Below are 26914 nucleotides of genomic sequence, written 5' to 3' on the forward strand. Positions count from 1 at the left end.
TAAAGCAACTTAGTTTACCAGATTATAACCCCTTGAATGACCAACTGAAAGGAGAACCACACAAGGTGTACATAAAATATATGTGTTTATTACGAAACACTCTCTACTAACCTCTATATGAGATTAGAGAACAAGATACACAATATCAACACTTTAGAACTTCAGTAAAACGCACAATATACAATGGGCCCCGGGGGGAGACCAAACCATATATTAAGAAACTGGTATAAGAACCACAACTTGACTAGAAACAGTGCCTAGAGTACGTAGAATCGCTAGGACCCCAAGGAACCACCCAAGGTAGTGACACATGGGACCCACAGGGGACACGTGCAGCGGGAGAACACAGCTGCAAGCTCCGTTAGCTTCTATGGGAAAAGTCGTGGTTGGAATTTTAAAGTTTAAGGAAACTTAGGAGAGGACTTTGAGCAAACCGCTCTAGACTTAGGGGTTTCCAGGGCCAACACCCACAGGAGCACCAGAGTACTTAAGTTACCTCACCCAGGGAAGCAGGGTGCATAGGTGTCAAATGGTGTCGCGTCGTCGTTTTCAATGGCGACCAGCTGCAAAGTGCTGCTGCCTGGAAGAAGGAAAGTGTCCGGACAGATCCAAGCCTTGATCTAGAATGTGAGGAACCTGAAAACAGAGGGGACAGAGTCTGGGTCACTTGCCAGTGACCAGGGGCACTATAGATGAATACCCACTGATGTCGGGTGCTTCAGGTGCGAAGATGTGAAGCTTGACTCTGCAGCCACAAGGACCAGGTGGCGTCAACGATGACCAGGAGCTGAATTTGAGCCGTCCCACGAAAGATGTCGAGTGCTGCGGTGTCAGTGCTCGGATTGAACACAACAAGCCTTGGCAACAGCAACCCACGCAGGAAGAGAAAAGATGCTTTGGTGCAGACCAGCAAGGTCAGGGCGACTCCCCAAGTGGTGGAGAGTCAGGGCACATCTGGAGCAACCAGGGAAGCCAGTTGAAAGTTAGAGTTGCCTTCACAGGGACCCACCAGTCGAAGGACCAGGGATCGCGAAGGGACCTCAAGAGAAATCACACAATACCAGCCCACGGGACACTCAGTGGGTGTAGGCCAGTAATCTTCTGTGGAAACGCTGCTCGGGGCTTGGACTACAAGTAGCCCACTGCACAGCCTCAAGGATCGCCAAGAAGCGTATGCACTTGCAAATGTGCAGGGTGACCAGGGGTTTTGGTTCCCATGAGGGCTAGGGGTCTCAGCCTTGCTGGGAGCTTGGGTCGGCTCTGGGAAGTCTGGGGACCTATCTCCTGTGTTTCAAATTCTTAGGAGTCCGGCAGGAGCTTCGGAGATACAAACCGGTCAGATATGTCTTAGGTGCCTGCCAAGTAAGGGAGTAACTCCTTTACTCCAAGGGAGATTCTTCAGTTATCTAGCCCTTTGTAGATCGTCGAAGTTCCAGGATTATGTGTCAGAGTTTCGCCCAGGTAAATCCAAAGTCCTGTAGTCAGGGGTTCCTACTTTATACCCAAGGAAGGGGTGGGACAAACTCTGGGGACCCACCTATGGGAGGGTCAGGATAGAGGGGTGATTTCACTCAGTTCTTTGAGCGCACTCTCTCATGCAAGGTGTATGTGGCTTAAAAGCCCTTGGCCCATTTTTCTGCAATTCAAGCAACAAGTCAACAAGTCAAGGTTCCAAAACATCTTTGGCTGCTTTAAGAAGATGGGTTTGGATTACTATTATAGAAACGTATTCCAATGCTTGGAATGATTTGACAATTCAGCGTCCGGTACCAGCACCTACCGAGGGACCCTCATCCCTGAGAGACGGCAGCAGTTATTGCACCCACCGAGAGACAGGCGGGCATCCTCACCTGTCAAGAGACGGACAGAACTCCTCCGGGGGACTTGCAGCTCCTGGTACCCTCATCCTCCGAGAGACAGGAAGGAAACCTCACTCCTTAGAGACAGGCATCCCTCAACTGAGGGAGACCTGCAGCAGGCACTAACCCCACTGAGAGACGACCAGTTCTCATCCGATTCCGAGACCCCCAGTAGCAGGGACCCGCACACACACGGAGGCAGATTGGGGGTGACCCGTGCACGAAGGATAGCGATGGAAGATCGGATCCGGAGGGAGGAGGCTGCTCGGAGTGAGGGTTCGTGAGGAAAACCACCCCTGGAACCCGGCACTCGAGGAAGACCAAGGCTCCAGGCAGCACGAACCCCTCACACCAAGGCGCGCTCCACACCGGCAACCACCCAGAGAGCAGAGACCAAGTCACAGGTGTACTGACGCCGGCAGACGAAACACTCAGACATGCAAGTTGTACTCAACTTCTCTAATGTGCTTAGATAAGCAGGTAAGAAAATCACAATGCAAAGAAAAATGCATGCCTATTAATCTGAGCAGTAACCATTGCCAGCAGCGGGTGCTTTAAGGCGCTTGAGTATAACATTAGCACATGTGTTGAAGAAGATGCCGTAGGTCTGGTTTGTTGCAAGGTTCGTGTGTTTTTTGGGGGCACATGTGTTGGGGTTTGCATAAAAGGTGTTGACTCGCACTCAATGTTTCCTGAATCTGTGGAAGGGTGTGTTCATCAACTCTGACCTCTGCATCTGACCCCGTGATAGTGCAGAGAGGTGTCACGACCCCTGTTTTGTCTCGGTTATTGGTCACCATTGATCCCGGACATTGCTGCACAGCCAGGGCCTGTCACAGCCTCCTCCGTTTGGTGAGGTTCCTTGAAGGGGGCTGAGGCGCAGAGGTGTCCGCCGCGCTAGGCATAGAGCGCACAGCCATAAAACGGTGTGTTTGTGTGGCTCTGTGTGTGTGTGTGGCTCTGTGTGTGTGTGGCTCTGTGTGTGTGTGGCTCTGTGTGTATTTGGCTCTGTGTGTGTTTGGCTCTGTGTGTGTGTGGCTCTGTGTCTGTGTGACTGTGTGTGTGTTTGTTCAAATGCAATAGGTCTCACATTTGCGAGAGATTAAGCTATTGGCATTGTAAATGACAATGCCATTTATGTATCTGTTTTCAAAACCAACACATACATAAAACATTTGTCATTTACAATGAAAATAGTTCTAACTTTTGCAAAGGTGAGACCGTTGCATTGTAAATGCTTGTTATGTCATGTGAAAAAATTATGTTCTCATTATATCAGACTTCTGATAATAGTCTCTTTGATTTTGCTATGGCACATATTATGTCGGGGTTGAATCATAGCAAGGTCTTAATTTGGCCACCTTTCCACAAATTTACATATCGGGACTCGAAGTGGGATATAAGTGGTAATTTCAGAGTTGGAATGGCCAGTGAGTCTGTCCACACGCACAAACTAAAAAGTATTGGGTTTTCATCATCTCCTCTCCATTCTCTTCCCGCACTGAACAATGTTGGAAATTTACTCCTGACAAAGGGAAGAATAAAAAAAAATCCACTGTGGGGAAAAAAATTACGTAAGAAAACCAAATTTGCAATCACTGAGCAGATTTTTCCATGAGCAAATCTATGTGTTTATATTAACTCATGTGAAAATGGAATTCACAATAGTACGCAAAGATTATTGTTTCCATGTCTACTTTTGTAAACTCCTGTTATTCCTGAAAGATGAAAATCTTAACTAATGCAAGGACATATTCATTTTGGTGCACTCTTTTGATGGTATTCAAGAATTGGGCCCCTAATTCTTTTTCATGTTGCCCACAATGAATCCCAAAATGGTTTTACATTGATTATATCGGTCAGTGAGAAATCTTTATTTTGGTAAAAATACCGTAAAAGATACACCAATCAGAACGGACATACTTTCCGATTTGGAACAACATACAAACAAACGTTAAAAGAGATGCAATTATAAAACATTACAAAAATTGACAAGACAAGACAACAACAGCATATACGGGATAACTAAACAATAGTTAGCACGTTATTTGTGGCTTTTGGTGCCGCAGGCAAGCCAGAGGATACAATATGACCTGGGACCCATAAAGTGCAAGTGCGCTCATAAAATTTTGTACAGTAGTCTTATCCTGATAGAAAATTCCAAGGCATGACGTAGAAAAAAAAAATCACAAGTTTACCTAAAAGCTTCAATGTTTACATGAGATCAAGAGTACAAGATTAAAATTTGTTGGTGTTAGGAGATAAAACATTTATTTACATCTAAAAAAGAGTAGCCATTGTGGCAATTAGTCTTAGAAGAGGGAGTCGTCACATCAATGGCTCTCAGGGATAGTTGAGGGTATTGACAGTGATCTCCTTCTGATTGCCCAGAAGTTGCCCAGAAATTTCGCAACTGCGCAAACAAATAAGGGTCTTGCATCTGATTTCAATATGCGCAGGGCCACTCTATGATCCTGGGTCCCAAATTGCTACAAACTGAGACAAATCCCTTGCCCCTGGGGTTCGCATAGGCTGTGCACATGACCTATCGATTCGTTTTGGCAAGGGCAGCCCTGGGCTTTATCAATCTGCCAAGCGTTTGCGAAAGCATTGATTGACAGACTACCATGCCTGAATTGGATATAGAGCTTCCTGTCGGCTGGCACCATAATGATATCCAAATAACTTTCAAGGGAGCGTCAGGTCTTTAGATCTCTAAATTCCTCTGTTAGTCTGCCTGTCTGCTCAAACCATGCCCAATATAATGATTTGATCTGGTGTCATCTGTAAATAATAGGGTGGCTATTTTTTGGTTTGCAGCGAGGGGGCATCTGCTGGTGTAGCAGATAAAAGCTCAGCCACTTGATTAATGTAGAGTGAAAAGAGGATGAGGACCAGGACACAACCCAGTCGAACCCCGCTGTATTTTAATGGGATCAGTGACATGTCCCTGGCCACCTCATCTCAATTGGGTGAAGTTCTCTTCATATAGCCTTATGATCAGTGCCAGAATTCCCAGGGGCATACCAATGTCCCTAAGCACCCACCATAGTTTGTCCCTGGGGACAAAATCGAATGCTGATTTTAAGTCAATAAAGGCTATATATTGGCTTCCCTTCCAATACAGCATGAAAAGGCAAAAAACGTTTGGCTCCCTGGCTGCTAAATATGTTCCGTGCGACAAGGGAAGAAGGGGTGTTTCAACCAGACCTCTGTCTGGCCACAGGGGTGGTTATACCAAAACCAGGCAAACCACCAGAGAGTTGCGGCTCCTACCTTCCCATCTTTCTACTAAATATTGAAACTAAGATTTTGACCTGTATTATGGCGAAGCAGCTCTTAACAATAGTCACCTCACTGATTCATAGAGACCAGTCAGGCTTCATGCCTAAACGGGTCACACGTTTTAATCTCTGCAGACTTGCGAACTGGCTTGACACAGTGAAAGACAGTCCTATCCCCCTGATGCTGTTGTTGTTAGATGCCGAAAGGGCCTTTGATACAGTTCATTGGCCATTTATGAGGCAGGTACTCTATTATACGCATATCCCAGGGCATGAGTCAAAGTCAATGGCGTAAAGTCAGCAGAATTTTTAATCCAGAGAGGTGCAAGGCAGGGTTGCCCACTGTCTCCCCTGCTCTTTGCACTGGTTTTAGAACTACTGGCATGCATATTTAGGGCTCACCCAGACATAAATGGTTTTCAGGATGCCAAGGGGCGGATGACAGATGAATGGATCACCCTTTATGCGGATGATTTCCTACTGTATATCTCTAGCCCCAATATAACGTTACCTTTCATATTCCACCTAGTTAAAAAGTTCGGTATATACACAGGATATAACATTAATTCGGGAAAGTCCAGCATCTACCACATTGGAACCACCGCGGCTATGTACTCCATACCGGAACATTTACATATTGCTAAAGAGGGCTTCAAATACTTGGGTTTATATATCTCCACAAATGAAGCTGACTGCTTCACGTATAACATCAAGTGGGCCCTACAGGAATTCTGAGAAGACGTTGCCAGATGGAGACGTCTCCCTCTGGTATGGAAGGCTGCCATGTACAAAATTATCACGCGCCCCAAACTGCTTTATAGCCTTCAAAACGAGTACTACAAAATCCCAGACACGCTCTTTAAGGCAATCACGGACAAGGTGCGAACACTGCTATGGGACGGTGGCCACCCGCGAGTAGCACTTCAAACCCATCAGTGCAGTCAGTTCAATGAGGGTATTGCCCTCCCAGACATATAGGCCTACTATAGGGCAGCGCACCTAATAGTTATTAATGAATGGGGGCATGCACCTGGTGACCACCCTACATACACAATTTCAGAAACACTCCCATTTACACTACATATATGGAGGATCTGGAACGCAAAGTTTATTACCAGTAACTCAGAGGGTGATTGAAGCCTTTAAAGGTGCAGAGATACAGATGACATGGGAAAAGAGATTAACTAAATCCACACCGCAATGGGAGGGTAAGCGCTCTGCCTGAGTTAGCAAGATTTCAGGGCTTCAAAAAGTGGAACACGATTGGGATCACAACGAAAGGGGACATAATACAGAAAGGAGAAATCATAACCTTTCCAGAGATCCAAAAGGAGTACAGTTGGTCCAATAAGCAACAATACAGATACATGTAACTCCAACATGGCTGGAGAGCGCAAAAACCCAAGATAACCGACATCCCCGAATAGAAGGCCGACTGTTACAGGAAGAAATACCAGAAAAGGCCGTGTCCTGGACATACAACACGATAATTAACAACATTCTTGATACACTATCCCCACTTAGAAGCAAATGGGAGGGAACTACTGGTGCACTGGAAGACATCGACTGGGAAATGGCATTAATGCATCCCAGAGAAGTAGCGATTAAGCTTAGGCTACGCCTAGTACAGTTCAAAGTCCTACATAAGATGTATTACGACAGAGCGAGAATCTACGTCATGGGCAGAGCAGAGACCCCAGAGTGTCTATGCTGTAGTACGGACACGGGTTCCTTCATCCATACTCTGTGGGAGTGCTAATTAATCCGCAGATATTGGAAACGGATAGTGAAAGAGCTTAACAATGTACTCGAAACAAAGATCTCAATGGTTCTCAAATACATCCCTCTAGGGATATACACAAATGTTTATCTTCCCTGACACAAACTATTACTGAGTAACCTAGGCCTCATAGTTGCCAAGAGAGATATTGCCAATACTGGGGCAGTGCAGTCTTACCCACCGTGACTGAATGGCCTGCAAATATGGATCTATATATGGGACCGTAAAAAACGGTATATACAACAAGAGGATGCCCCAGGAAGTTTAGGAAGATATGGCAGCTGTGGCTGGATTATTATGGCTTAGAGTTGATGGACGGGGGCCCAAATGAGACACAGTTTAGTACACAGGGGTCTAAATAAGTGGTGTAACATACTCTGGCTTCACCAAGGGGACACAATAAATAGTACATGTCTATTGTAGAGGATGGGATTGTGGGGGGTCGGCATTTCTACAAAGAATGGTTACTGATTATAATCCTAATTTTGTAACTCATGAGATGCACCTGCTGATGTTTAGGATAATTCTTCAAAAAACAAATAAAAACAGTAAAAAAAAAAAAAAAGAAAAGGCAAAATACTTGATCGATTGTGCCAGTCTTCTGTCTGAATCCTGCTTGGAGCAGAGAGAGGATGTGATTCTCATCGATCCACTCCTGGATCTTGGTTAGGAGGGAACGGCAGAAGACTTTTTAGGCACAATGGATGAAGCCGATTGGCCGGTAGTTTGAAGGTTTGGCCCTGTCACCCTTCTTGAAAATGGGAATCACTTTGGCCCCTTTGCGGGATTTTGGAATTGTCCCCCCGCCAGCGATGTCATTGGAGGGTGCCAATAGGTAAGATGCCCGATTCTCCTTATCTAAGCTGAAAAGGTCTCCTGGGATGCCGTCTGGCCCTGGGGCTTTAGCAGATATGATTGCCTCCAGGGAGGCCAACCTTTCCTCTCTAGTAAACGAGAGGCCATATATTAATTGGCATTGGTCAGGCGAAGTCAGTACCCTTTCTTCAGTGCAAATAATGGAATAGAATGCACCAAAATGGTCTTGCCATGTATATGCTGGGATGTTAATGCCCAAAGGGGGTGACCTTTCGAATATGTCCTTTGACAAAAGCGATCAAAACAGCCTGATACCTGGATGCAGAATAGACTCCCCAAGTTCTTCCCATTTCCTTTCGTCCCTTTCTCTCTTTGCCTTTGTTTGTGCCAATTTATATGCCTCCTTAGTTCGCGTGTCAAGGTGATGTCCCTATTTCTTATAGCTGTGAACAATCGCCTTCATACCTCTCTGCACTCCCTTGTGAACCACAAATTTGTTTTCGGTATTCTTTTCTAGGTTAGCCTATTCCCATGTGAATGGACAATAACGTTTCTGGCCAAATGTTAAAAAAATATTGCTTATATAGTAATATTTTTTGAAATATTGACGCGCATCAAAATCAGTCTACAAAATGATGCCTTGGAGATATGGCATTTAAAGTTGCACATTAGTTTAGCATCAAGGTTTTTTCAACCTTCAATTTTTTTCATGTACAATTTTTTTGAAATCTTGTTTTCACCTGCAGCGTGAATTTGCATATAATCTGAGAGCCTCATACATAGCCTCAAATTGTTACAGCTTGTAAATGTGTACACTATCTTATACTGGAACCACTGTCAGTAATACAAGCTGAGATCACAGCATTTCCTTAGAGCAACAAAATATTTGCTTTCATGAACCACCTAAACTAGTTTCAACAACTCATACATGTGGATATAAACCTTGCCCTAGTGTCAAGCAATGCTCTTTCACAGATTCATATGGTGGTACTGTAAACTCACAGACAAAGCGTCTGTACTGCATTGTTTTGGGCTTACCTGTCCAGTGAATTATATAAACAGGCAAACGTATTGCCTTTGACCCCAAATAATACATCCTGGGTGTCGGGCAATAGGAATTTCACATCCTTGAAGTAGTGATGCTTCTTCTTTCTTAATTCTGGGATTGTGTTGCTCATGAACTGTGTTTGGTTCTGTGTGAGATAAATCTTTAATGTGTATTGCTATATGTTTTTTCACATGTAAATAGATTGGTTATTTCCTCACTGTAATAAAGATTGAGGTAATGACATCAACAAGTAAAAAGTTTGGCAACTTCTGTAATATCTATTGCTCCAAGTGATAGTACTATTCACCATAGTTTTTGCTGTTATTTGTTTCAGCAAAAAACTGTCAGGTGCATTTTGGGAGGGAGCACATACATTCCTTGCTTCAATAAATAAAATGATAAGGATTAGCAAGATTTTTAAGTAAAGAAGGCTGCATCTAAGAAATTAAATTATTCAAATACATGTTGAAACTGTTCGCTTGTAGCATCCTAACAGGAGTATATTGTCGCTAGAGACACCTCACTGTTTAGAGTGAAACAACAAATGCAGATTTTCAAGTTTTAATGGGAAGAAAATCATGATTTTATAAAAGGCACGGAAGGCTAATATTATGCATTATCCTTTATTGCTCTCAAACACAGCACAACATCAAAACTAGAACACAATAGAACTCTAGAACATTGAACAGGCATATAACACAAGAACAGTCAGCCATCTTCCTTTCTTAACAGCTGTGAATAAAACAAAGTCCAATCCGAAGAACCAGAAAATCCAGTCCATTTGCGGCCTCTTCAGGCTCGTCTCCGATATCCACCTTTTCAGCTTTAACCTAAACAAAAACGAACAAGAATTTTAAATGGGTTGGGTAAGCGGAGGGATAATATTAGCCTCCGCACTTTAATAGAATCAGGATTTTCTTCCCATTAAAACTGTGGAAAATCTGCATTTTATGACAAGGCCTGGAGGCCAATATTATGTATGTTCAAAGTTCCTCTAAAATTCTCTTTAACACATTTTCCACAGGTTTAAAATAGATTTTTTTAAAAGTCGAAACATTTGACCAATCATCCGCCTTTAAAATCCCACTCTGACTGGAACTTCTCATAAACGCTTTACTAGCCATAGCACCCCTAACAGAATGTGCCCCAAAAACACTCATATCCATACTGGACTTACTCATCACCTCCTTCACCCATCTAGCCAAGGTCGGAGACGAAAGTGCCCTAAAAGGCTTCCTGAAAGAAATCAACAAGAGAACAACCACACTCCCTTAAACCAACTGTTCTTAATTCGTACTCCCTCAAACAACAAACCACATACAAATTACTATGCCCCTCCGTAAGAGGATACAAAATAGTCCTAGACATAGTCTTCGTCCTTTTACGCAACTTAAAAAACACACCCTCAGGTTGGTAACTCCTAGAATTCACTTCCAAAGCTCTAATATCCGAAACCCTCACAAAAGAGACTAAACACACAAGCACCGCCAATTTCCAAGACAATAACTTAAGACTCCAGGCCGCATTTGGACCCCAACTGTCCAATTCCTTTAGAACTAATGGAACATCCCAAAGAACAGCATACTTGGCCCTAGGCAGTTACTCCAACCAAACTCTTTTAACCAACCTTTTAACTAAAGCATGTTGACCCACTGGCACACCATCAACCAAAACCTGCCCAGCTGAAATTGCAGACCTGCTCAAATTCACTGAATTGTAAGCCAAGCCTCCTTTATACAGAACCGATAAATAAATTCACAATCTCCACTAAAGTTGCTGATACAGGATCCAAACCCCTCTCAACACACCAACTACACAATTTCCTTCAAGCTGACCTATAGACCCTTGTTGTTCCTGAAGCTCACAAACTTGCGATGAGATCCGAAGCCTCCTTTGATAATCTACATACTTGCCAAGCTATAAGCCTCAAATGGCCCGTCATCACTAGCTTGTGTATGTCCCCCTGCACATCCAACAGAACCTCTGGGAAAATTGGCTACAAAACAGGATCCTCTGTCAACAAACTCATCACATCTGCAAACCACACCTGTGCCTTCAAAACAGTGTTATCAAAATAAACTCTGCCCTCTCTTTCCTCACTTTCGCCAACAATCTCTGAATCATTGGGAATGCTGCAAATGCATAAAGCCTCTCCACTCCTGAAGGAAAGCATCTATCCCCTTTGCTTCCGGATCAGGCCTCCAACTGTAAAAATCCAGCAACTCTGCATTCAGTCGGTCTGCAAATAAATCCACCTGCAGAGGACCCCACCTCTGCAGTAACCTCAGGAAAACTCCCCTGTCCAATCTCCAATTGCTCATATTTTTGAGATACCTTGAATTCCAATCCGCTTTCGTGTTGCTCAACCCTGGAATATACTGAGCCTGCACTATAATCTCGTTTTCCAAACAAAACTTAAAAAAACTCCTTCGCCAATTCCCCTAAGCCCCTTGACCGAGGACCCCCAAACTAGTTCACATATCACACTGCCGAAATATTGTCCATCTCCAGTAGAACACAACATTTTACCTGATCCTTCATGAAACTCTTGACCGCAAACGACCCTGCCAGGAGCTCCAGACAATTTATGTGAAGCTCCCTCTCCTCCATGGACAACTGTCCCCCCGTTGACAGTGTTCCACACTTTGCTCCCCAACCCAACAGACTTGCATCTGACTCTATCTCCACCGCTGGAATCTCTCCAAATATTGCTCTTCCATTCCACGCTTCCAGACTTATCAACCACCAACCCAACTGCCTCAAATGAAATGCCTTCAACCTCTGCAATGCTCTGTAATGAAAAGGAGCTGGAAAAATCGCTTGAATAGACGCTGAAAGTAGACCCAGCAATCTTTCCAATTGATCCATTCCGCACACTTCACTCTATTTACTTCCTTCCGAATCTTGTTCACCTTCTCCATTAGTAATTTCAACACACATTCCAATGTCTGAATCTGAAAACCTAAAAACTGCATCACCTGCTCTGGCTCTACACATGACTTTTCTATGTTTACAACAAAACCTAGGTCCTCCAGAAATCTCATTGAAAACTCTGTTTGCTCTCTTGCCAAACTTTTCTCCTCTGCCATTATAAGAATGACATCCAGGTAAGCATTCAGTCGAATTTCCCTGGACCTCAACCATGCTACAACCGGCCTCATTACTTTTGAAAAGCACCAAGGAGCTGTCGTCAACCCAAACGGGAGACTTTTGGACCTCCAACGAACTCCTTTCCACCTGAATTGAAGACACTGGAACAGTCAGATAAGCATCTTTCAAATCCAAATGGGTCATCCAATCCCCTTTCCTTAACAAGTCCCTCAACATATGGATTCTCTCAATTTTTAAATGATTGTAACACACCCAATCATTCAACTCTCTGGGATTTTTAACTGGTCTCATGCCCTTGTCCTTTTTCTCCACCAAAAATATATTGCTCACAAAACAACCTGGCAATTCCTTCGCATCTCTATTGCCCCTTTTACTGCCAGTGCCTCTACCTCCTTTGTAACCAGTTCCTCCATATCTCTTGTGAATCTTAATACAGCAGGACATCTTTCTTGAACTGGAATTACCCAAAAATCTATACAGTAACCTGTCACTGTTTCCAAGACCCACGGATCCTGACTTATTTCCTTCCACCTTGAAACAAACTGGGCTGTTTGGCCGCCCAATTTTACATGGATAAAAATAGGGTCAATGAAACATCTTACCTGATGAACCTCTTTTTCTTCTTTCCGCTCACATTCCACGAGACCTCAACCTTTGCCTCTGTGGGTAGAAACTACCCTGCTCCGATCTTGTGAAACCATAACCGAATCCTGATCCATAAGGTCTCAATCATCTACCAAATGAACCTCTGGTAGTTCCTTGACCACGGCCGGGAAATCGAACCCCACATTCTCCCGGCTGTACCAAAAACCTTTCAAATATCTTTTTGAGCATTTTTCAAGGAATTCAAGGTCCCAACCTAGCTAGACATATCCTTCACAAACTCCTCTCCGAAGAGCATTCCTTTGCTTTGCTCTCCGAACTCCTTGTTGGCCAAATCCGCCAACTTTGGATCAATCTTTAATAGGATGCTCTTACTCCTCTCTACGCATAAGGCTGCATTTGAATTACCCAGAGGGCAAATTGCCCTTTGTACCCATTGGTGTAGTTCCTGTACAACCACTCCGGTATTATTTGAATGTGCCTCCTCACATAGATCAAAAACTTTGTTGAGGGCCCTAGTATGTCAAGCAACCTATCTTGACTTCCTTTCAGACACTTATCTAGACCCCTTCTAGGATATCTTCCTGACTCATTCAAAAAAGTCCTCATCTTAGGGTCCAATTCTGGTGTATATGCCACCTTGCTCTCCAAACTAGATCTCAGACACTCAAACCTCAACCTTGTCCTCTCTTCCATCGGTATCTCCCTCCTAATTCAGTATATTACATACCTCACTGCATGCTCTGTAGGAGTCCATTGAGGAGACGGAGGATGCTGAATAAGAAGTGGGTCAAATGTTTCCTCACCCTGAGGATCCACAAAATCTGAAATCTCCAGCTTAAATTTTCTATCTGCAATTTTTCTCCTTTTACTGGGAACCTCTTCATCAGTCATCAAAGCTTGTAGAGCAAGTTAACTCTACATCCCCACTGGCAGAAGATGTGTTGCATGCCACAACACTATGGCTTCTCTTTTGTGCCTTTGTAGCGTCACTCTTTGCCTTTATAGCAACATCAATTTCCTGAACCTTACGTTCAGCTACCTTGTTCATCTTCGTTCTTTGTACATTCCTTTTTTTTGTGACCCTTTGACACCTACTCGACCTGATCCACCGACTAAACCTCCACTTCCACTGTTGTCCAAAAACGTTCATCCTCACCAGACCTCTTTCTAGAGTCTTTAGCTTCCAAACATTTTTCTACTCTACTCTTTATCTTCCTATCAATTGAAGCCGACATTTCTCCAAACATTTTATCCATATACACCTTCATCCTTTCCTCAAACCTGATCCCCCACTTTTTTCCATCTTATAACAATTTACTCCTACCAAAAACTACCAAACTAACCAACTCTCTATAAAATTAAGATATAAACCCTGTAAATATGCCTTAAACAACTTTCTCTAAACAATTTCCAAATGTATTTACCCTGCGCTTAACTCTACCTGCGCTGTCAGCCCCTGACTTAAACTGTTGAGCATTCACTCAGTTTCCGATTGTTTTCTTTTCCCAAAATATGGCTGCCTCAATGCCTATTCTCCTCTTTTATTCTTATCCCAAAACTTCAAAATGGCCGCCGTACGTTGCGTGAGTTTGGCGGCCTCAAAGTGCCAATTTTAGTCTTTCCCTACTCATCCCTCGCGCTCCACAATACGGGAGATGCAAGCTGATGCAGCCACGCTCAAGCGCTTGCCGGTCGTCAGCAACAGAATGCTGACGACCGCTCGAGCTCTTCTATTGCACTGCGCTAAACTCCCCATGTGCACGACAAAAACTTCAAATGCCCATGTCCGCGCATGATTTAATAAAATCAACAGCAACTGTAAGAGCGATCTTAACCTCCTGAAATCCTAATGACGCGCTACCGCTCCAAACTAACTCCACCAAAAAACATCATGTTTTAAACCAACATAGTTAAAGTTGTTCAACCTCGTTTTTCAATTAAAAAAGTCAATTGATTCCTGGAACACTTCAAACCATTAATAATACTTTTCACACATATCCCAAAATCAATTATCACCAAAATAAATGTCAATACTCAATCCAAACCATACCTCATACAAACACCAAGTCCATTAGATATGAATGTAATTATCTGTGCTTTATCAGCAACAAAAGAGGAAGATGGCTGACTGTTCATGTGTTATATGCATGTTCAGTGTTCTAGAGTTCTATTGTGTTCTATTTCTAGTTTTAATGTTGCTGCTGTGTTTAAGAGCAATTAAGGATTATGCATAATATTGGCCTCCGGGCCTTGCCATACAATCCAATAATGATGTACTTATATGATGGTGTTTGTTGCTGGCATTTGTTTTCTAAATACATTACCACAAAATCCTTTAAATGAAACTGGATAAAAAATATTACAATTATTGGTGTATAAAAACATCCCCCTTTGTCATGTTTGCAACCACATGACAATAGCAAGAATACCTCTAGGAGCAAACACAAACAACGCTCTCAATTGCATGAGCATTTTGTCCACGTGAATTTCTGGTCATTAAGTTGATAAATCTATAGTGCAACACTTTCTATTACAGGCACCACTCACATTTTGTGACATTGTTTCCTGTTTTTCCGAAGAGGAGTGGAGACTTTTACACCACTGGCAGCAAGACCTTTACAAGAATGTGATGAAAGAAATTCAACAAGCCTTCAACTCTCTTGGTGAAGTTGCTTTTTATCTGCTTTTAAGAGGAAGAAATATATGAAACTGTAGAACTGCTTTAGAGCCAGAACCTTTAGATAGTACTGTGTTTTGTAATCTTTGATCTCCATGATAGAATGTGTACGTGAAAATTGTAACCGACCCTGCCATGCCTTCAGTTCTTGTAAGATATAGGATTTTAAATAAAAATGTATGTATGCATGCATGCTGTGGGAGGCATTACAGAACAAGTACAACTCCCATTTTACATGTTCTGGCCTTCATATAAATGGTCATTGCATCTGCCTTGTGAAGAATGGTGAATAAGGCTTTTGATTCTGACAGCCCATCGAAGCAACTTATAGAAAGAGTGTCATGGTGTCCGCCTTACCTCAGTCTTTATTTATTTGATCACAAGTAACTGTATTGTTCAGTAGACTAAGAGAATTGTGGTCTTTAACCCCTTCCATGCTGATGACGGCCCACAGCCGTCATGCACTACGGTGCTCGTGTGCTGATGACGGCTGGGGGCCGTCATAAACCCGCCACTCGCGATTCTGCCGCACAGGCGCAGAATCTCGGCCGCATGGAAGGGGTTAACTTGGTGCACCGGGAGATGTGCAGTTTGTATGATCGAGCAAGGGCCACTGTCCATTGACCTCCAGCATGTAGAAAGAGCAATTGTATAGAAAGAAACCGGAATGTTCCTCTTTACATTATTTTGAAAAAATATTCCACTACACACAGCAGAAACACGATTGCATTTCCATCACCTAACTAGTTACACATTTGAGGCATAAGCGTTGATTTTGCCCTGAGTAACATGCTGGTTCATCCTCATTAAAATAAAATGTGCATTACAGGTTATTACAGTGTGTCCTATGTCACATACTAGTACAGATTTATTAAATTGTCCCATGCAAGAATATTGAAAGACCACTGAATGGATTTCGTGGCAGTTTTGTGAGATAGGATGCTTGAGTTCTAAGTTGTGTAACACAACTACTATCCTGAAAAGGATGACCTGGTCCTAAGAACACAAGAATATAGTAATTATCAAAAAAGAGAAAGGAAACAAAACACCAAAGTAAATAGATGGGTTTTAACTTAGTTTTCCTAAAGGGGAGATGAAAGATTGTCATGCAGAGGTGAGATGAGAGTTGGTTCCAGACCTTGGCTGACAGATAACTAAAAGCATGACAGCCAAGTATCATTCTGCTTGGATAGGGGATACATTGAAGTTTATTGGTAGCAGGACGTATGGTGCTTGGTGGCTGCCCGCTTAATCAAATGTAATTATAATAATAATAATAATAATGTACCTCTTGAACAGATTCCGAGTGTGTCAAGGTCCGATTCATGCAATACCTTATGGCAAAAACAGAGAGCTTTGAATCCCATCTTTTTGTGAATGGTAAGCCACTGAAGACCGTGAAGGTGGGAAATCCCACAACAGAACTGTATAATCTCCAGAAGTAGAGATGCCACCACATTTTGTATGAGTTGAATGCAGTGGACTTGTGTTCTGGTAAGATCAAGGAAAACTGGATGACAATAGTCCAACCTGACCACAATAGTAGCTTGAATGATCATTTTGCTATATTCCATTCGGATGAGGAGCAGCACTTCTTCTGAAATCAGTTTTTGAACTGTGCTCTGTGAAAAAGAGGTTTCAATCAAAGATGATTCCTAGATTCTTAGCTGAGGAAACTGAGGAGGGCGCAGATGCAAGTCCTCCGGCCAACCGCTGGAGTTCCAGATGATGCTTTCACAGAGAACTAAGACAGGAAAGATGACATGGAGACTGCCTGATATCGACCTGCCGGGAAATATATAATCCATTCAGGAGTTTGGCCTACACTCCCACTTCTTTTATCTAAGAAGCAAGAGTAGAGTAGAAAACTGTGTCAAAGGCTGAAGAGAGATCAAGCAACATTAAGATGGCAGTATCTAGGTTCTTTTTGTAATTCGTCAAAGGCACCTATAAGGATGGATGTAGTGCTCAAACCAGGACGAAAGCCTGATTGATGAGCCATGGAGTCAAATAACCTATAGATTTTTTATTGAGTGGCTGGGGATAAATCCAGCTCAGTCAATCGTAATAAACTACAGGTAAATTAGTATTACAACCTGTATTTGTCATCATTTAATCACATACAAAACTCAAATAAGACCCACATTTCCCATTATGTTTTTAGAATTCCCAGTTTGTCACATCTTTGTGCTGCCTCCAGCTATACCCATTAAAAGGTGCAACTTGTTTCACCTGTTTTATATGATGGGTTGTTTCAAACACAGAAGGTGAAGGGAGGAATGCTTGCAATAACAATAACCAATGGCAAACCCTTGGAGTAGCAATCCAACCCATTAATATTTTTCCCACTATGCCACCTCTGCTTGGGCCTGACCATATGCAAGTCAGCTGTGACCCTGATCCAGTAGGAACAGTGCAGCTCGAACTTATAGGCCACATCCTCCCTAAACTGGAACACAAACAACACAAGTCCAGTTTCACTCTCATAAAGGCTATTCAGTTGGGTGTTGTTTGGTTCCAGTGGCACAGTGAGCACACAACCCACGTCTGGGCATACCCTTGACCACTTAGGGCATTACATCAAACACACAAAAGGTGATGGGAGGAATTCTTGCAATAAGTCTTATTACTTGAAGTCACTCTTGTAGCCTTCCGACTCATTGTTCTTTTGCCTACCGTCACAGCAGCTTGGACCCAGCTATATGCAAATCTGCCTTGACCCTTCTCCAATAGGAGCACTCAGAATGAACTGCCATACCAAGTCCTCCCTGAACCAGAAAAGAAGCCTCTCAAGACTAGTTTTGCCCTGATTGGGTTTTTATGTTCGGTGTAGCTTGGTTCAAGTGCACAGAGAGCAAGGGGCCCATGTCTGGGCATACCCCTGTCATGCAAAGTAACTTTAATCATGTCGGTGCCACTGCAATATATGGATGACCACAGTATGATATTGCATGTTCTAGCACCCCAATAGCAAGTGAGGGCACATGTTAATATGTTGATAAAGATAAATGCAATAAACATAGTGGCTGTCTGGATCTCACTTCCAGAAAATACTTCCCATAAGTAGTCCGGACCACTCCCCTACAAAGGTAGGCATGTGTTCTAATTTCAGTAACAAAAACAAGAGCACTTTAAAAAAAAACACTATATCAATATATCAATTTGGCATACTTTCTGTTTATATGCAGAATATAGTGCAGATAGCCCAGTACATAGTGAAAAGTGATAAAGCATTAAATGTGAGGATGAAGTTTGAACAATAAAATCTCAAAAGCCTATGTTGGGGAAATTAGTCCTCTATCGGACAAAATTCCCTTGTATCATCAGGACCCAAAGCTGATGTTGCCTATATAAGGAAACAGAAGGGACCTTCAGTTCCAGACCACATTATAAGTGAAAGATGAGCGAGCAAAAGAATGATAGTACTCACAATAAATAGTTAGAATGAAGCCTTCTCTGTAAATAATGTTTAAGCATGGCCTAGGGAGAGCTTTAACGGTCTTGCCAGCTTTGGTGTTCCCAAAGTTCAAATTAAAATGCACAGTTTGATCAGAATCATACACATATAGAATGTCATGAAGAACCACAATTGTTCAATAGTCCATGTCACTAACGAAGGGCCATGTTCCTGATATCTGAAGGCTCTTTTAGCACATTTTATGCAGTATTGAATCTGTTCATCCACCTTGAGTCAACTTTGTGTTGTACTGAATCTGTTTGTTCACTTACATTTGTGTGTGGATAATACATTATTACAATTACCTCCTCTTAAATTTTAACAACCTCAACCACTTCTATCTGATGCCTTCTGCAGTGTGCTGGTGAGTGGCAAAGTGTTCCATGATGGGGACTATAGGATCTCCACATAGTATGCAGCTTTGATGTTGACAAATGTGTTGTTTAACCTTTTACATGGTTTCACCTAGACAGAAGGGTATGCATATTTAGTATTGTAGTTAGATAAATCTGAGAGACGACTTCTGTTACTAAGTCTCCCACATGGCCAACAATGTTTAATGGACATCGCTAGCATCGCATAACACAAACGTGTTACGGCTGGCTCTTTGTTCCCAGTTATCTGGCTGGTGAGATTTTCCTCCAGATGTACATACCGCTTTAGTTCCTTATAATTTGGGTAATTGCTTTTTCAGCACAGTATTTAGACTTAAGGGCCTATTATGATGTCGGTCGGAAAGGCTCTGAATGGCATTCGGTTAGTCCAAATCCGATTTGGAACCTGTCTTTATGACCGATTTGGAAATCCTTCCGACCAACCGATTACGATAGTCGGGAACCATTCCGACTTTGTTATGTTATGTTATGTTATATGCTGTTTTGTAGTGCGCACAACTACTACCGGAGTATCCTGGCGCGGTATACCGCTGGGGAAACCGTCCTGGCTTTCCCTGTGGGATGGTCCCTACTGGGAGTCCCCAAGGTGGAGCCAGGCATCCCCGGTGTTGATGGGGCCGTTGTGGAGATTAGGCAAGCTAATGCCCAGAGTTGCCGAGTGGGACCCCTGGTTAGAGTAGGCACCGAGGTGAGAATTAACGAGTACGTTGACCCTGGTCCACGACCCTGCCGCGTCGGGAATTGAACCCTGGTCCCGGGCCGACACCTGCTTCCGGGTCTGCCGCCTCTAACCAGTGAGCCACACCACTCCACTGTGACTCGGTTCCGACCGTCATTCGGAGTAATCAAGCTGCTCGGAGCCGACCTGTACACGACTTGTACACTCCCCTCTGATGAGCCTAAGGGCCTTATTTTGACTTTGGTAGAGACTGCAAACTGAGGAGCCAGCACTGAGCACTTTCGCTCGAGTCCCTGTCTTGCCCTGAAGCACCTTGCACTCTTGGACGGTCCCTGGAGGGGCTTGATTCGACGCCGGCGGTCTTACCACGCGGGAGACCGCAAACTGAGGAGCCAGCACTGAGCACTTTTGCTCGAGTCCCTGCCTTGCCCTGAAGCACCTTGCACTTTTGGACGGTTCCTGGAGGGGCTTGGAATCGATGCCGGCAGTCCCACCATGCGGGACGTGCGCGGGCGTGCCTGGGCCAAGACCCGGCCAAGACGGGCCCTTCTTAGCCCATCCTGGCCCGGCCGGGCCACAACTCTTTCGTCCACCACATGCAAGGTACTGTGTTTTTGGTTTGATTAGAGTATCCTTGCATCGGGACTATACAGGGATAAAATTGTAGAACTGATATTGATTCTGTATCTCATTGAACACATGCTATTAACGTGCTACCCTGCCTAGTGCAGGAAGGTTGGAAGGTATTAAGCTTGAAGCAAAAGCACTGCTTATTGAGTGATCGTAACTTTAAGACTATTGGACTAAACAAAATTATACTGGGGGTGCACTGAAGTCAACATTTTTGCTCTTCCTTTACCTATTTAATTCTCTTGCTGTGTAACCTACTCACCTGAATATGGGGAAGAGAAAACTAGTGACTAACGAGAACAGAAAGTCAACTAAGCCAGGAGAGCACTCTCGGCAGTCCTTATTAAATTATTTAACGGGTGCTGTGGTGGATATCGAACGACAGATCATAACTTTGAAGAGGCTTTAAATCCAGTTATGGAGGGAGGTGCAACAGGGGATGTGTGTTCTCTTAACCCAATCGACTCTCTTGGGAGAGATCCCATATTGAATGGTTGCGTGGTAAATATTTCTGATCATATATCCGGTTGCGAACATAATAGCGAACATGATCATGAAATCTAACCGCCGACTAAGCGCGCCAGAAACCCCGACACGTGCCCTCCTACTCGATATAGCATTCTCAAAGCCAAGCAAACCTCCATCCAAATTATGTAAAAAGGCCCCTATAAAAGCTAAGTCTCAGAAACCCGAAAACTGGGAAAAATCATTACTTAGCTCTAATGTGCGCACACAGAGCGAGGTTGGTAAGATAAAAGTTAACCTGGAGGCCCTAGAAATTTACCTGAGAGATAGTTTAAGTAACCTGATGTCAAGGTTTGGTCAAATGGAAGTAAGCCTAAGTAAATGCCTGGATAAACTGGACTCTCTGGGGCAGGGGAGTGCTTCTACACAAGTGAGCTCACTGGGTAACAAAGCAAATAGATTAAGACCTAACGCTAATATCTCTGTTCCAGGCACCCATAGTGACTTAGGATCTGGCCCACCAAATATACTGCCTCAGTCCCTCAACGTAAACACATGGATCCCCCCTCTAGCTATACCACCCGTCACTATTCCACCTATTCGCACCACTAGTGTTAAAAACTCCAAAAACCTATACGAGAGGAAGAAGGAACAGCACATGACGTCCTGGACCTACCCCCAACCGCCACACCTTACATTGTGGTATTGGCGAATGTTCCTAAATTAGACCATGGGATAGATGAATCGCTGGAAATTCTGAAAAACAGGTCGCTGCATTGGCTTGGCATTAGAACGGGCCTTGCGGGGGAGCTATTTGATTAATATAAAATAGCAGGGAGAATAGGATGGGTTGGCAGAGGACGGAAAGCACTCCCAGGGGACTGCGTAGTCTTGACATTCAGGACCCCCGCCTAGTAAATTTGATCATGAGTAGAACAGGAAATCATACCATATATGTACAAGGCACTAACGTACTACCTCTAGGCTATTTCTATCAACCCCTAGACAGTAGAAGCGTAAGGCCAAACTGGGAACCCCACACGCCAACTCATAGCAACCATTTTAACATCCACACATATAACCGCTTTGTTGCATTTAATAATCTCGAAGCAGTTGATTGACTGAGACATGAGTAGCCCGCCCAGGCAATAATACCTAGAACCTCGGTCAGTGGTGCCACTTCCGATCTGTTAACACCTGTTCTAAATCCGAAGCTGGTGAAACACAAGATAAAGACAATATGGGATTCACACAGGCAAGCTTGGGCACAGTCGCAGAAAACGTGGCCATGCCAACTCGATCTTCCCCTCTACAATCTAGTTCTACTAACCTGCTGGGGGAGAATGGGGGGGGGAGGAGTATGGCTATAGACCGGCAAAATAAGTGCCAGTTCCTATTTTGGAACGTGGCTGGCCGAAAAAACAAGACTTCCATTGATATTTGGATGGATTCTGTGAGTAAATTTGAGATTATAAGCCTACAAGAAACCTGGGCAGTGGAACCAATTCATATAAATGGGATTTAAAACGCTCCACACCCCGGCAAAAAGATCTCACCGTGGTAGAGCAAAAGGGGGGATAGGCACCTACATCTCTAACCAGCTAAACCTGGGAAAATTTGAATTAACTGTATCCAATAGGTACTATCAACTTATAAATATACAAGCTGATTTGGGTCTGCGCGTGTCTCTAATAAATTTCTACAATAATATTCCAACAGATTTGATTGGGGGAACTCTGCGCAAACTAAAAGGAAAGCTGAGTAAGCTATTTCTCCTCTCACATAACTAATTCATTGTTATATGGGGTGGCGATTTCAACTCCCCGATCTGTCAAAGGGATGCCAAAGGGGCATGCGGAATAACACTTGAAAAAGATATCAACTTGGCTCACTTCCCACATACACCTTTCGGAGAGCTCCTAAATGAGATCATGTTCTCACACAACATGGGCTTTGCAAACAACTTAAGCTCACAAGTGGTCCCTTTTTCCCCCACGTTAAACAGACGAGGTTCTTTCTCTATCATTGATTTTATAATGATAACATGTAGGCGTTCCACCCATGTCAGAGCATTTATTACTTATGACATTGCTTTAAGTGACCATTACCCGCAAAGCATTGATATTTTATTGCGTAAACAAAATCTCTATATGAAAGGCCACCCTAATCAGCTGCTGAGAAACATCACATTAAATCAGCAAAATGGGTATGCATTAAAATGGTAGAATTTGGACCCAGAGGCCTTTGTTACAACTATTGTCTCAAAATGCAAAAACATTCTCTATTCTTGCCTAGATGAGAAATCCTCACATCAGGAAATTATTAAGAGTTTTTTTAATATTGCTGTTCATATTAAAGATACATTATATCTAAAAATAAGAGGGAAGAACCCACGCAAAGAAGGATGGTTGGATTCCCATTGTACAAAAGCTTACACTAACCTTAAAAATGCTTTGAATGTGCGGGTTAGGAACCGGGACCTCATCAGGGAAACTAGTAGGACCTATAGGAAGGCGTTAAACGCTAGGAAAAAGACTTTGAAAGATGAAGCCTGGAAAGCTCTGCATGAGGCTCAACCAACCAAGACCCCACAGCCTTTTTGAAAGCAGTGAATGCCCCTTTCTTGGTTGAGAGTAAAAAAGTAAGCATAGAAATTGCCATTACAGAACTGGAGTGGATCTCACATTATTGTAATCTGTACAATAACGTAACCAGAGAAGTACAGGAGATCCAGGCATGCGGGGCTGACCGAGAGTTCTCCCCTCCATTCTTGAAGTTACCTTTGGTCTTTACTTTGAGTGAGGTCAATAATGCCATAAGTGCAAGTACTGGTGGTAAGGCGCCGGGGCTGAATGGTATCCCGTGGACTTTTTTAAGTCTAACTTGGCTTTGTGAGGACCGATTTTAACGCAAGTTTTTAACGTATGCTGCTCACAGGTACTTTTAATGACTTGGTATGACTCTATAATCGTACCCATTTTTAAAAACGGGGATAGGTCGAACCCAGCTTTCTATTGCCCAATCTCATTACTGGACTCCACAGTGAAGATACTGGGACGGGTGATGTTAGAGAGATTGCAGGCTTGGGCAGACGAACACAGAATCATAAGCAATCTGCAATATGGTTTTCGTAAAGGCTTGGGGACTATCGACCAGGGACTAAACCTATACATTTTATTGGAAAAATATATAAAAGCCAAAGGAGAAAGGATGCTTTTAACTTTCGTTGACTTAACGGCCGCATTTGATTGCGTTGCCCATGAACAGGTATGGTCAATTTTAGGGGAGCAGGAGGGTAGACCCTGTTTTAATTTCCTTTTTAAGGCAGCTTTATATGGGTGCTAGGGCCAGGGTGCGTTTTAGGCAGGACGGGGAATGCACTAAAAGTTTTAGAGTCAAGAAAGGCGTTAGGCAAGGCTGCGTCCTTGCTCCCTTTCTATTCACTATGGTTATAAATAAACTAGAGGCCACCCTGGTAAAGGAGTGCAGGGATTTACCATCAGCTGCTACCTGCCCTATGCCTGCGCTCCTTTACGCAGACAATGCGGTTCTCATGTCACGCACGCCTCTTGGACTACAAAGGGTAGTTACCTCTTTCACAAATTTTATGTATAAATTGGGTCTCACCATTAATTGCTCTAAAACATTTGTTATGAATTGTGGCAATAGATCTAATAAAAAGAGTAACACCATCTTTATTAATAACAAGGTTATTGAGTGCACTAAAACATTTTGTTACCTGGGGCTCTTATTCGACCAAACAGGAACTTGGACTAGTGCAGTCAAATCCAGAAGGCTTTTGTTTAGTAAGTCACTGATGGCTTGAGCCAATTTTAGCAGGAAATTAGGAAAACGCCCCCCAGGGGAATTACTGCATATATACAAGGCAAAATGCATTGCGGTAGCTACCTATGGGGCAGGGATTTGGGGTTTTTCCAACGTTAACTTACTACAAACTGCAGAAAACAAGTTCCTTAAATGTCTTTTATCTGTACCTGAAAGCACGTCCAATTTTATCTGTCATGCCGAACTCGGTTTACCCTATCTGGAGGACGTGATTAAGACCCAGCCTGTCCTCCTTTGGCATAGGGTTTGGACTACAGACAAATCAGTTTTTAATCGTCACATATTAAAAGATGCTATGGGGCTTGATGGAGCAAAAAGTATGAGATGGCTAGAATATGTAAAATTATTCCTAGGCCAATTAGGCCATCAAGAATACTTTAATGATCCCCATACCTTATGTAACGTCTCCAGAAAGGACCTAAAGGCTGGTTGTATGAGATATTTGAGTGAAAGGAGTATCATGATTGATTAAAAAAAACAATTTTTTATTAGGTTTTTACCCCATTTTATGCAAGGAAAGCAGATAGAAAGCATAGCATATTAAATACGTCCAGCTGAGCAGCAAGAGAAAAAAATAGATAAAACATAAGACCACATTATAATATTGAACAGAAAACCAATTTCCCTTATATCCATTCCATAACTGGAGCCCAGATCTTAACACCGATGGTCCTCTTTTTTTCTACCTTTGGTCTTATATATCGCTAATTCCAAGTTGTACATTGCTAACAGTCGAGCACGCCAGCTAAAGAAAGAAGGAGGATTGGGACTAATCCACTCATTCGTGATACATGCACGAACTACCGCCTTACAGATGAATACAAAATATTTCCTAAACTAAGACAATGAATAAAGACGTGTGTCTGAGGTAACACCTATCAAGACCAATTCCCCAGTTATGGTTATTGGTACACCCATTATTAGTCCTAAAAATTGTTCAACACATGAGAATAATTCAGCTAATTTGGGACAAGAAAAAAACATATGTACAGCGTCAGCAGCAAACTGACCACATCTACTACATGTAATCCCAGCGGTAGGTCCCCATTTGGATATCCTTCCTGGTGTGTAATACAAATCATTTAAGGACATATAATGCTGCGTGCATATCCTCCCTGTCATCAGAACCTGATTTGCTAAACTTAGTGATTCCACAACATTGACTCCCTCAATACCTACCTTTGTTGCCCACTTATCTTGACAGTGCTCAAGATCATCAGGAAGTGATGAAATAACATAAGAATAAAATTGGCCTATCAATGTTTTTCTAGTCATACTCTCAATAAGGGAGATTTTCCTCAATTGTAATTCCATCTGAGGGCCTAAAGTTTAAAGATAGTTCCGAATTTGTAGAAACTTAACAAAATCATGTTTTGGCAATCCAAATTTATTTTGCAGCTCGATCAACGATACTAAGTGTCCGTCATGCAGTAAGTCGCCTAAACACTGAATTCCGTTGGAGCACCACCTGTTGGTAATTTGATCCCGAAAGATAAGAGGCAAAATATCTGGTGCTGCAAACAGAGTATAAGCAATGATCTTTGGAAGGCCAAGCTGACGCTTAACAAGTGTCCATTCTGTGTATGCTGCTTTCAGAATTTTAAATTGAGTTTTTTTGAAGTAGCTGGGTTCTATAGTTTTAACCAAACAACCTCTGCATGCCTCCCCCAACCCAAATTCGTAAATTGAAGGAGAATGACACGGCAAGATTCGGGCCCCATCACCTACTACCATGGGGCTAATAAATTGCAATATGGCCACCAAATAATAAAACATTAAGTACGGTATACCCCAACCACCACAATCTTTCGTCAAAATCATATTTTTATATACCCTTCTTTGCCCCTTGTAACTCCACAAAAATCTAGAAAAAATCCTCTCTAACTGCTTAAAACAACTAGCGGGGAATTCAAGCAGAATAGTTCGGAACATGTATAGGAGTTTGGGTAATACCGTCATTTTTAAAACATTTGATCTCCCATACAGAGATAAATGAAGATGATCTAATCTCTCAAGCATAGAATTTACTTTAGCCAAGATCGCATTTATATTTAACTCCGGGATGTTAGAAACTGAAAATGAGATTTTGATTCCTAAATAGGTAACCTCTGAAACCGTTCTGATGGTTAAGGGAGGGTCCTCACCAACAAAAAAAAATGGGTCTTAGAGATATTCAACTTGTAACCCGCAATAGATCTAAACTGGGCTGCTAGATCCTCTGTAGCTGGTACAGCGCTGCAGATGTCCGTAGTAACCACTAC

At 42.9% G+C, this 26914-nt stretch overlaps 1 protein-coding gene across 4 annotated transcripts in view; it reads left to right on the plus strand.

The window, feature by feature from the left end:
- LOC147748342 (uncharacterized) overlaps window positions 1–26914 on the plus strand; it is a 158068-nt gene that overhangs the window by 14910 nt on the left and 116244 nt on the right. For all 4 annotated transcript variants that reach the window (XM_086960446.1, XM_086960468.1, XM_086960457.1 and 1 more), the window contains exon 3: window positions 15041–15167. In XM_086960446.1, coding sequence (XP_086816572.1) covers window positions 15041–15167 — 127 coding nt within the window. The remainder of the gene's footprint in view (window positions 1–15040; window positions 15168–26914) is intronic.

Source organism: Lissotriton vulgaris, chromosome 1_1, assembly GCF_964263255.1.
Source record: "Lissotriton vulgaris chromosome 1_1, aLisVul1.2, whole genome shotgun sequence".
NCBI classification, from domain to species: domain Eukaryota; kingdom Metazoa; phylum Chordata; class Amphibia; order Caudata; family Salamandridae; genus Lissotriton; species Lissotriton vulgaris.